Below are 11996 nucleotides of genomic sequence, written 5' to 3' on the forward strand. Positions count from 1 at the left end.
TCTCTTGCTTTGTTTTGGACTGGGTAATATTGATTTCTCTGGCATAGAATTGTGGTTCCTTGATGTCGTTGGGTCACTTCGGCTCGTGGCTAGGTTCCTAACTAGCATCTGCAAGGAAGCTTCAAAACCATGGCACGCATACTCAACTGCTTCTGTAAATCTCCTTTTGTCCTACAAAAAAAGATAATTGGAAAGAAATGAGATGTACTGTAGAAGAAGAAATTTTAAAATTGTTGTTCATAGAAAATGGTGTTTTATATAATTTTTCCAAAAAGGATGTAATGATAGTGGTCATCATTTAAATGTGCAAGTATAGAAACAAAAACGATTGCACGACTTACTTCCTGTGTAACGTTTTGTGGAGCATTCTTTTCGATGAACTTGGTTATTTTGCGAGGGTCTGAGAATAGAATGCTTTGTGACATCTGAACATATTCATCTTCTTCTGATTGCCCATTTTCATTAGCAGTATTGTTGTTTTCATACCCCTGCGCTGGTGCATCAGATGGGCCGCTTGTTATGCTTTTTGCAACTTCAGACTCCGACATGGAACCATCATTACCACAACTTTCATTCATCTCTGGATCGGATGCAACATTCACATTCTCATTATCACTTCCATCTGTTATTGTCCTGTCATCCAATGCATCTTGTACTTCTGAGAATTCTTGCTTTAGCTGCAATTATATCGAGAAAAAAACATAAGGATATAAATAAGGTTGTTTCTAAAAAAGACATGAGTGTGAAATGCAATGTAACATTTCAGAGTAATGGAGTTTATGAAAAAACAAACACCAAAAGCACCTAAATGAAGAGGGAAAAACTCACCGGTAATGCACCGAATGAGCCATTTTCTTTCGTGTCTTGCTTTATAGCTTTTCTAACCATTTCATTTGTCCATACTGACACTCTAGTACCTTCAGGGTTTACATCCAAATCCCGCAACTGTAATGAGTCAAGATATTTTACCTGTCATAAAAAAGAGAAGAAAAAGAAGACCATGGATGTAAGTAAAAAGCGTTTCCTTTGTAGAATCATGTTGAGAAGAGACGATGCATGGGTAAAAGTTATATTTAAAAAACATATGAATAAATTGGAGAAGGAAGAGGTACCATGAGGTACAGCATGCATGGACTGACTTGTTCCTTGTCTGCATCTACACTCAATGATTTACAAAGGATCATTATAACAAACTTGCACATGTTGAGCCGCTTTGCTTCTTTAATATTTATCAATGAAGGATATACTCTCGGGCTGACGGATTCCAGTTGTTGGAGCCGAACAGAGCACATTGCAAAAGTTATGAAAAGCCTCGAAATTCATCGTTAGCAGGTCTCATTGCAGTGAGCTTTGTTTCTAATGAGGTAAGGGTCGGCTGTTTCCTCCCAGTAAGCGATAGTTGCTCCTTCATGAAAGCAGTTGCGTCTCGATCTCGAGCAAAAATGACATCAATATCTCCAAATGGAACACCGATAACTTGTTGAACAGACTCTTCTGTCACAGGTATTGCGCCACGTCCCGGGAACACTAATGTGCAAGACGCTGGATCAAAGCTTTCCATTAGAAACTGGCACAGATCGGGATGCAACTTAGAACACTTAATATCCAGCAGACCGCCATAGTCATTGCTCCTTATCAACAGCTATTGTTCCTCTGTAATGTTTGGGTATAACCTGACCATCCTCATAGGTGAAGCCCTCTGAAACAATTTCTTACTTTTTGTCTACATAACAAAGCAAAGAAGTAGTTGAAAACAATCAGAGGATGTATTTTTCACTATGACAGTTACAGAAATACAAATGAAAAAGAGCAAAAAAGGCACTAGACTAGGATGTTACAAAGTGACTAACCATATTATCTTGGTGCTGTTCATTACCAGCCCCTGGAGATTCTTGTTTCACACATTGAATGGCTGGTCTAGCTTCAGGCACATTTTCCTCTTGCTTGATTATGAATTGGACTGGTGACATGGAATGCTTCAGTGTAAGCTTATGGCGCATCTGGTTGTACTTTGAATATCTTCTGACAGACTTGTTTTTCTTGTTACTACTAGATCTTGTCATTGTACTTGTAACATAAAATCTGCATAAAAGAAGAAGTTACAATTTATTAGAAAAATGTAACCTGCATAAGACATTTCCCCAGGGAAAAGTGAACTCTTAAAATTTCAGAGTAATAGAAATCGAGATGGAATACATTACAGAAAAGAGTTATAGACTCTCTCTAAAAAGAAACGAACAATCCACACATATATTAAAAAATTACAGACCATAAATGTCGTTCATAGGAACTAATACAAAATGAGAATGAAGGTTCGACATAATAAAAAAGTACTTATTACATTTCCATGTTCAGAAGTACATTGCAGCATAGGTAAAAAAACACAGGGGGAATATGACAAACAAGATTTGGGAACATCCTCCCAAAAATCTAGTTATGAAATTCCAAAAAAAAAACGATCACTCGAAGCCTCTCCTCCCCGGTGTAGCCTGATGGTATTTCCTCCCCTAGATGCACTAGACAACACGTTCCCATGCATCATCAATTGAAGCCCTGAAAAATATTGGCATGAAAGACGCGTCAAGGGCAGCAATCCTTTTGTTGACATATGCTACTCGATAGAACTTGATCATCATGTGTCCACCCACGTAGAAGTGATGGATAGATGTGTAATGAGCTTCAAATGTGGTCCTGTACTTGATGTACATTGTTCCATCTTGGTCAACAGCAAACTTGTGGTTTGGGAGGTTGGCAACTCGTATGGCATACAGGAAATCCCTAGGGCGTCCGAAATACTTGATTTCCACTCTGAGCAGAGAATCTGAAGGGCCTTCTTGTACACCAAGGATGTCCATTGTGGTGGCGGACAACGTGGGGTAGTAATGCAAGTCCATGTTTTCGATTGGAGTCCCAAACCCTCTAGGGTAGTGCATAATAGAATTGCCCTCATGGCATGCAAGGAAATGCTTAACAGTACATGAGTAAACATCGTCTTCATCATAAGGTAACATGCTGATGGTTTCGAGGTTGATGCATTTGATCAACGTGTCATTAAACTTCAAGGTGCCCCTTGTGTAATCTAGGTTTAGTGCATCAACTGGGTTTGTGCACCTAACAATCAGTTGAGCATGCCGTGTGCTGTTTACGACATAATTAATAGGAGCAGTAGTCAAAGCTTTGACTGTGTGGAGTGCATGGAAAATTGCCTCAGGTGATGAAGAGAAACGGACACAAACCAAGAGGACACCAATTACTGGGCCAGGCTGCAGACTAAGGTAATCCATAACTAAACAAGAAACCATGGGTTCCTAGATTCTTCGTTGTTGTCCATAGTTATATTTTCTGTCTAAGAAAATTAGTTAGTTTTACTGTGAAAGCAAAAAACAACTAATCTGAATATACAGAAGGAAAAAAAGCTAGCTCAAATCTATTATTGCATATAGCATATATGTAAGCTGCATGTTCCATTTTGTGTCCTACACATTATGATGTTACATGCACCAAAAAACTCAAACGTAGAAAAAAAGATGGTAGAGAGTCGGAGCTACAAATTTTAAACAAGGTCGACGTGATGCAATAAACACTGCATGTAAGATGATAAAAATCTATAGTTACCTTACATGCCACTAAAAGCAGCCAAAAAAAAATTTAAGTAAAGATATCTCATGTAACATACTACGTCGAGGTCTGGAAGTAATATGCGACCAGTTCGATTACATGCACCTAGCAAAAAAAAAAAGAAAAATCCCTTTCCCCTGTGCAATTGCTGTACATGATTCAGTAATATCTTGACCAGATTCGATTACATGCATCTTAGCAAAAATATGTTACAAGCACTTACACAGCTACAGCTGCTGCAACGAACACAAACATATCATTTTCGATTACATGCCCCTGTATAGCTATCATGTGACATGCAGTAATGCAGATACTTATATCATGGTTTGTGTGACCTAGTTACATGGTTTGTGGACCATGTGCTACATGCTTTGTGCCACCTGAAAACAACTGATAACCACTTTTGCAGGGACTAAACTAGACTTAGCATTTAATTTTGATAACCATGTGCTACACTGTTACATTTTCATTCCCACATACATAGCACTGCATGCAAAACCATGGGTGCATGTAACCACTAGATAGGAAATAGCAATACCATTAGAATGTAACACTGTTTGCATCAAAAAAAAGGATCCACACACATCAGCTATGAGCTTGACCATGGATATGTTGCTACAACTAAAATCAGCAGTTGCGGAGGGGAGATCCTCGAAAAATAACTTAGATCCGTGAATGCTTCAACAGATCCTAACATATGCTGAACGAAAATCGCCATCACTTACCAGGAACAGCTCGGGCGCCAAAGTAGATGTAGCAAAACAGAGAAAAGCCGAAAAATCCCGAATCCACGCGAGAACATACGAAGGATGTAACCACAGAGAGCAAAAACAGATGTGGGTGCTGCGCTCGAGGGAGGAGAGGGCGCAAACCAGACCTCACCGTCGACGAGCGATGCAGACCTTCCCCCCGCCGAGCGGACGGAAATGCAGCTCCGACGACGAATCAGCCGCCAGCCGACATGGTGTACACCCGCCGCGGCCAGGATCTCCTACTCTACGGCGAGAATCGCGGGGGAGCGGCGGCGATTTGGCCGTCGATTTGGCGAAGCTCCGGGAGAGATTTGGGCGAAGAGCGAAATGGATGACGCCGACCACACGAGTCCCGAAATTTGAACCGCCTGGGAAATTACTACGCGCACCAAAAAGCGGCGGACATTACGACCAAGTGGTGGCCCCCGCGCGGGACGACGCGCGATCGTCCGATCTCATCCAACGGCGCGGACGCGTGACCTCGACGTACGACGAGAATGAAGTCGACTAAGAGATAGAATTTGCGTTAATAAAATACTATATTTTTATAGCTCACTATTGTATGTGTTAGCTCTAAGTTGGCTATAGATTACATGGCACTTGGCTTATAGCCAACAGTTGGCTACACTATTGCCGTCCGATCAGATCATCGTCCGGCCTAGATGTCCCATTGCTCGCTGGGGTCGGCAGCGCACGGTTCGTGCACCGGGTCCATGGTCCATCCACACATCCCAGAGCGACCAGGTCTGTCTAGTCTATCTGCAGGTCCATGGACCAAGTGCAGACCAACCTCCGTCCCCGAGCGGATCTACCACGATTGATTCTGTCTGTGACAGCGAGAGCGTGAAGCCCAAACTCCATCCCCCCGCCCGACGGCGACATGGCCACCACCGGCCACGACCACGTCACGCCGGCGGCGGCCGCGGCCGCGGCGGGCGAGGATACGCCGCTGCGGAAGGGGGAACAGGGCGCGGGGACCACGGCGCCCGACGGCTGGACCAACAAGGTCCGCGCGATTTTCTTTTCCCGCTTGCTTCCGTCCAGCTTTACCTACCTACCTACCTAGATCGGAATTTCCGGGCTCGCCTCAGCTCGAGTTTCAGGGTTTCTTTCTACTCGGTGTGTGTGTCGAGGGGGACTTTGCCTGTGCGCGTTTCTAGGGTTTCTCCGGCCCACGCTATTCGGGGGTTCCGCCTGTTGACTAACCAGTCAAGGATGTATGCTAGTAGTTCGCTTTTGTCCACAGTGTATGATAGTTTGGTTCTGTGACTGATAGTCCATTCCTGATGTATGATTGTTTGCTTATTAACAGGCAGTTCATTTAGGGAGGGTTCATCTTACGTATTGGTAGGGGTCGGAGCTTGCTATATCTATGTTTAGTTTAACTTGTACTCTTTCAGTGCATGGGGAAGAGCTCAATTCCAGCAAACACATCTTTTGTGTGTGTGTGTATCTCAGATGATATCTTATCAGGTTTGTGTTGAGGGCTCAACACATGACTTAAGCTGTAGGGGTGAGCATGTGTTGCGATGTTTGAGCTTTTCACCCAGAATCATACCCACCTTAGCTAGCAGCAGATTATAGCGGTTCTAACATTTCTCTAGTGTGAATCCTGGTACTAACATTTCTCTAGTGTGAATCCTGATAACATTTCTCTAGCGTGAGTCCTGGTAACCAACCAGTTGCAGCCATTTAATCCTGCTCCAGTTTGTGTGGCTTTATCTTATTTGTCCTAGTGTAGGTCTCATGACCTCAGTTTATATACTTCACCAAATACAGCTGTACGGGTTTATCTGCTTCACCAAATAACTATTTGTTAGTAACGTATGTGGGTCACTAGTTGTGTTGCATAGTTATATTAAGATGCTATTTCTGGTGGCTGATCGACCAACCACCCGTCGATCCATGGTGTGATTGAGGAAGTAGTACGAATAGATTCAGGACACGCGAGTAAAACCGCAGCGGATTTGCGCAAAAAGTGAAACCATAGCAGATTCGGGAAAGGCATACGGGGAAACGGGGAGATGCCCCGAAACGAGCAGGACGTGTTCGTGGAAACACGGGAGGGACCAAACGATCGGCGAACCGAGTGCTCCAGCGAGCGCGGCACTGCGTCGAGCAGCAGCGGCGCATACGGTAGATGGTGCCGCTACGCGTACCTGCTGCTGCTACGCCGAGCGAGTGAGCGGTAAAAAGAAGGGGAAAGCCTCGAAAAGCAGCGAAAAAACCAGCAGAAATGGGAGGGGATGGGGGAGAGGAAACTCCATGCTTTCGCGGCCAGATCAAAGCAGCTTTACGCCTGCCATGGATTCGCGTAGCCGTGGCCCTCGGGTACGAACCGATCCGCTATGCCGTGTGCATGCGCCTCACAGGCCCCAAGAGACGAAAAAACAGACCAACTAGGAGGAGAAAAATCACTCTGCTTTCGAAATCAACCACCGCACAAGGATCGGAGCACGGATCTACCGCAGAAAACCGCAGGAAACGCAGGGGCAGGAGATCGGGATTTCGGAAAACACCAGAGCACGTACTGAACGTGCTGCTGCCGCCGCCGCCGCTGCTTCGGAGGAGGAGAAGCGGCGCGCGTCAGATTGACAGGAGATAGGGGTGGAATGGGGGGCGAGATTTTGCGGTGGAATGAATAATTAGGAAGTGGGTTCGCTGGGGCGGATCCAAAAGGTGGGAGATTTTGGGGTTGCTACACCAGTGAGTTCATCATCGCGGGGGTTCTGGGTTTGTCTCCCACCTTTTCTCCCCGTCGATCTCCCGTGGGCGTGGGTGGGCGAGATTAAATATGGAGGGTGCGTGCGAGACCTTGCCGTGTGCGTGTGTGACTTGTGACAGGGGAAGATCGATGGCGCTGTGCTGTGTAGGATTGGAGAGAGAGATAGAGATACGGAGATTCGGAGAGAGAAATTCGTTACGCCGTTTGCCCGGACACTGTAGCAGCCAGAGCGGTGCCGTCGCACACTGGCACTGACCTCGCCAAGGTCACTGCTGCGCGGGCCTGCCGTTGAGATCCTGCGGTGGGCCTGTCCTGTCGGTGAGCTACCACGTCACGCGCGCGCATGTGTGGGTTGCCATGCGCGAAAACGAATTTCGGCCACGAAAGGCGGCAAAGGGTAAAAAAGGTAAACACACACCAACTCAAGTCGTAATTACTACCGTGTGGGGTTAAAAAACTTTACACGAATTATACATCTGCATCGCCTGTTGTGAGACTGCATAACCTTTTGCAGAGGCCACAGGTGATCAAGTTCCGCTACAGGAAGAGTGGCAAGGATGATAGCAGCCAGGACCCCATGACCCAACCCGCCAGCTCGCCCTTGAGCAGACAGAGCCTGTCCACGCCTGTCATCGACACCTACCATGCTGGTGAGCAATGCTGGTCTCCGACATATGGTTTTTGTGCAATCCTCCATTCCTCTGCATGTCAAGTTGTTGATATTATGATTTTCACTTGCTGATTTGGTGTGATCAGGAGGGTTCTACGAGATCGACCACGGGATGCTGCCTCCCAGAACACCAATCCATCTCAAGTCCATACGCGTTGTACAGGTGAGGATTCTGTTTTCTCTGTATCGCTCACAGGGTTTTTCCTGAAGAACCAGGTGTTTGATTTGGTTTGTCTCTGATGTGTCTTTTCTGCTGGGTATGCAGGTGAGTGAGTACACGAGCCTCGACGTCACCGTGAGCTTCCCGTCACTCCTGGCGCTCCGGAGCTTCTTCTCCACATTCCCGGCGCCCAGCGCCGGGCCGGAACTTGACGAGCGCTTCGTCATGAGCAGCAACCACGCCGCGCGCATCCTTCGCCGCCGTGTGGCTGAGCAGGAGCTCCAGGGCGAGATGCACCAGGACAGCTTCTGGCTTGTCAACCCCTGCCTCTTTGACTTCAGCGCGTCGTCCCACCCAGCAAATCTACCTGATGTGCTGTCGTCACCTGAAGCTCCACCGGCTCAGCCCAAGGTGCCTGTACCCAGCTGCCGCCTCCTCGAGACCTTGAAGTGTGATGGCGCCGGGTGGGGCGTGCGGCGCCGCATCAAGTACATTGGCCGGCACCGCGATGCTTCCAAGGAGGCCAGCATCGGCGGCTACGAAACAGAGGCAACCGTCAGGGAGCAGCAGCGTCCGGCACAGCAGGAGGATAATAGGAGCTCTGTCTGCGGCAAGAGGAAGCGGGACGAGGCAGAGAGAAACAACGACAAGCCCAGCAGAGAGCGGAGGGCGAAAAAGATGTACAAGAGTCCCAAGAAGCAGAAGAAGCGCCACGTTGAGTCTAAAGACGGCGACCCTCGGCGCGGCAAGGAGCGGTGGTCAGCCGAGCGGTACGCGGCTGCGGAGAGGAGCCTGCTCGAGATCATGCGCTCCAGCGGCGCCCGCCTCGGCACCCCGGTGATGCGCCAAGCGCTGCGGGATCAAGCCCGTAAGCGCATCGGCGACACCGGTCTCCTCGACCACTTGCTTAAGCACATGGCCGGAAGGGTACCGGATGGCAGCACGGAACGGTTCCGCCGCCGGCACAACGCGGATGGCGCCATGGAGTACTGGCTGGAGCCAGCCGATCTGGCCGAGGTGCGACGGGAGGCCGGCGTGTCTGATCCCTACTGGGTGCCACCACCCGGGTGGAAGCCTGGGGATGACGTGTCCCCGGTTGCGGGTGATCTCCTGGTTAAGAGGCAGGTGGAGGAGCTCGCTGAGGAACTCAATGATGTTAAAAGGTATCCATTTCTTCAACTCTCCACTTCAGTTTCCTCTTCTTGCAGTGCCTACAGGCTACAGTAGTGCAAATTAACTGATACCCCCTTCATTGTGATTGCAAGGCACATGGAACAGCTGAGTTCCAACATGGTGGAATTGGGCAATGAAGCGAAATCTGAGGCAGAACAAGCTTACAGTTCATGGAAGGTAACCATATGCCCTATTATAAGATCCTGCCGATTTCACTATCCAAGCATTTCCCCTCTGTTCTTTTTTTCTCTACTTCTGAGGAAAGGTGATTTCAAACTCATAAAGCTCTTTGTGGGATCAAAGACATAAAGTTAACAGCATACATTCACCCCCCAAAATAAGAACAAGTTAACAAGATACACACACACATGGGCATAGCTAGCAGTTTCTTCAATTGATCGGATGTTCTCTTTATGGGTACATTAATGATAACGGCAAAGCTGGGACCTGCAGATGGTTGCCTCTTTAGTTCCTTCTCAGTTTCTGAAAGTGTATAGAGTATGTATCTGAAAAAACTGCTTATTTTGAGAGGAAATAATCATTTTTGAATATCCTTTCTTAACTGCACTTGCAATCATCTTTTATATTGTCTCCCCACTGACAATGTGTAACAATAAGTTTAAAACTTAGTATTTGGTTAGAAGTTGGTTTTATTGTTCTAGTAGCTAAGTCACTCCTTTGCTTGCTTTGTTGTACTACTAATTTCATTTCCATTTGTTTCTCAGGAGAAGTACCAGAAGGTGGTTAAGGCTAATGAAAAGATAGAGAAGCAGGTGTTTTCTTTGAAGGTAATTAAATACATGCATGAAACCCCAGTGTTCCATCATCAGAAACTATCACAGTCCATTACAAACTAAGCAAATAGTACTCCCTCCGTTCCATAATCCTTGGCGCGGATTAAATGTATCTAGACACGTGTTGGTTCTTCAAGAGAATTTAGTATTAGTTGATCAACATTTTTATCCGAACTCGGTATATTGTTAGATACCTGCGCTCTATTCTGGTCAACCATCGGTCATGATTTGTTAACTGCTAGTATCAATATTGACCATGTATTTTTTAACTACAGGACACCTACGAGAATGTGATTCACAAAAACAGTAAGTTAAAGAAGGAGGTGCGGTCACTGAAGGTACACTCATGCTGCTAACTGACTTTCTTACTATTTGTATGGAGCACCATTGTTGCATTGCGAATTTGTCGTATCTATCTAACTAAGCCATGAATTTGCTCAAGAATGTATTGATTTAGTAAACCTGTTCTCTGCATTTTCTGCTGTAGATGTTTGCAGTACATTTTGACACTAACTTGTACTGAGATCAACTGGGTTCTTTTTCAGGATAAGTATGAGTTTGTAGTCGAAAAGAATGACAAGCTGGAGGAGCAGATGGCTTCTCTCTCTAGCTCATTCCTCTCTTTGAAGGTAGGTAACAGAGAACCTCTTGCATAGAACTACTGCACTCAGTCTGTATGTGTTCCTGAAGGCTGAAATAGCTGCCTCTTTCTGACAGGAACAATTTTTGTTGTCAAGCAATGGAGATAAGCTGAAGATGGCCATAGACCAGGTGCATGTGGCTCACAATGATGGCAAGCAGGCAATAGCTATTGGTGGTAATAGTGGCCAGACCAGCCAGCAAGCAGATGTCACCGTCATCCATGATGGCGAGAAGAGGACGATGAGGAAGAGCAGCTTCCGCATCTGCAAGCCACAGGGCACGTTCCTGTGGCCAAGCATGGGGTCAGGCACAGACATCAGCGGGGGAGGCAGCAGCGGCATCAGCATCGCCACCAGCGGGTCGCTCCCCCGCAGCGGCAGTGGTAGCTGCCCCGGTATCGGGCCGGGGCTCCCGCCGTCATCCCGAGCCCCAGTTGAGGTGTTGATCGAGTCGCCGCTGGACGAGCACGTGATGGTCGGGGACTACTTCTCCACCCCACCCTCGGCGTCGTCCAGCAATGCCACCAAGCTGCTGTCCCTGCCCAGCCCTAGGTCACCGCTCCAGCCACAGCCACTCTTCAGCACCTTGCACTCCTTCGCAGGCCTCACTTTGCGTCATATGGTTAGTACACGAGACAGACACTTTTGCTTGCGTTAATTCTTCAACTCCTTGCCAAATCAAGGCAGCTCAGCTGCATTCCTGCTTGCTGATCTATGCATGTTTGGCACGCAGGATTCGCCGTCATCGCTGCCGTCGCCCTGCGGTGCTAGTCTGCTGCAGAGGGGGAGGATGGCCATGCCCAACACGGAGGTTGGAGGGATCAGTACCGTGGGCACTGAACTGGCCTTGGCCACTCCCTTCTACTGCTGAGCTCCTTCCCCTTCATACCTGCCTAATGGCGTTTCTCTTACGATCGGTACGGTGATGATACGATAAGATAAAAATTGCACAAACAAAACATAGAGAGGATAAGATAAAGAAAAAAATAGATTAAGGAAATTGAGAAAGAAATTGCATGATCTTGGTTATTGGTTACAGTTACACCTTGGTTTCTCTGGTAGCAGTTTGCACTTTTATTGGTCAGTTTCAGTCGGTATCAAGGATGTAATTGGTTGATGACTTGCCATACCTCATGACTTCAGTGTGTCAGTTGCGTCGACTGCCCTTTTGTGACACATATTGTGTCCGTTTTGTGGGCTCTTTCTGTTGCACTGATATATTCTCAGATTCAACAAGTTGCAAATCTGATACATGACAAGTAGCACTGTCTCTGTTCATTTTTACTTACTGCAGTCATATTATTTCAGTTTGATCACCATGCGACTGTTTTTCCTTGCAAAGAGAATTTATTATCGTTTGTCTATATTTTTGTCTATATTTAGATGATTCACACAATCATGATTTTTAATTTATTACATTTGGAACACAAGTAGCCACCATGGGTGAAACCAACCAGGACTAC

The 11996-nt window shown here is 46.7% G+C and overlaps 1 protein-coding gene across 2 annotated transcripts; it reads left to right on the forward strand.

Annotated features, from left to right (window-relative positions):
• Window positions 1-5196: 5196 nt before the first annotated feature.
• Window positions 5197-11792, forward strand: LOC127305684 (protein AMEIOTIC 1 homolog). Of its 2 annotated transcripts, none has more exons than XM_051336198.2 (10): window positions 5197-5376; window positions 7610-7745; window positions 7852-7928; window positions 8031-9088; window positions 9191-9275; window positions 9824-9886; window positions 10168-10230; window positions 10438-10521; window positions 10610-11155; window positions 11267-11792. In XM_051336198.2, exons 1-10 carry the CDS (start codon window positions 5251-5253, stop codon window positions 11402-11404), a joined length of 2376 nt encoding a protein of 791 aa, XP_051192158.1. In that variant the 5' UTR covers window positions 5197-5250; the 3' UTR covers window positions 11405-11792. The 2 variants fall into 2 exon arrangements, with proteins under 2 accessions (XP_051192158.1, XP_051192159.1); XM_051336199.2 differs by having other exon boundaries at window positions 5240-7501.
• Window positions 11793-11996: the final 204 nt, after the last annotated feature.

The sequence above is a fragment of the Lolium perenne genome, chromosome 6, assembly GCF_019359855.2.
Source record: "Lolium perenne isolate Kyuss_39 chromosome 6, Kyuss_2.0, whole genome shotgun sequence".
Taxonomy (NCBI): domain Eukaryota; kingdom Viridiplantae; phylum Streptophyta; class Magnoliopsida; order Poales; family Poaceae; genus Lolium; species Lolium perenne.

What these genes read in the sequence shown, in the direction of transcription:
- LOC127305684 (XM_051336198.2), top strand. Translation starts at nt 5,251, where the DNA reads ATGGCCACCACCGGCCACGACCACGTCACGCCGGCGGCGGCCGCGGCC. An exon ending in GAACTCAATGATGTTAAAAG is followed by an intron (nt 9,089 to 9,190) that starts GTATCCATTTCT and finishes TGTGATTGCAAG; the next exon opens with GCACATGGAACAGCTGAGTT. An exon ending in AGCAGGTGTTTTCTTTGAAG is followed by an intron (nt 9,887 to 10,167) that starts GTAATTAAATAC and finishes TTTTAACTACAG; the next exon opens with GACACCTACGAGAATGTGAT.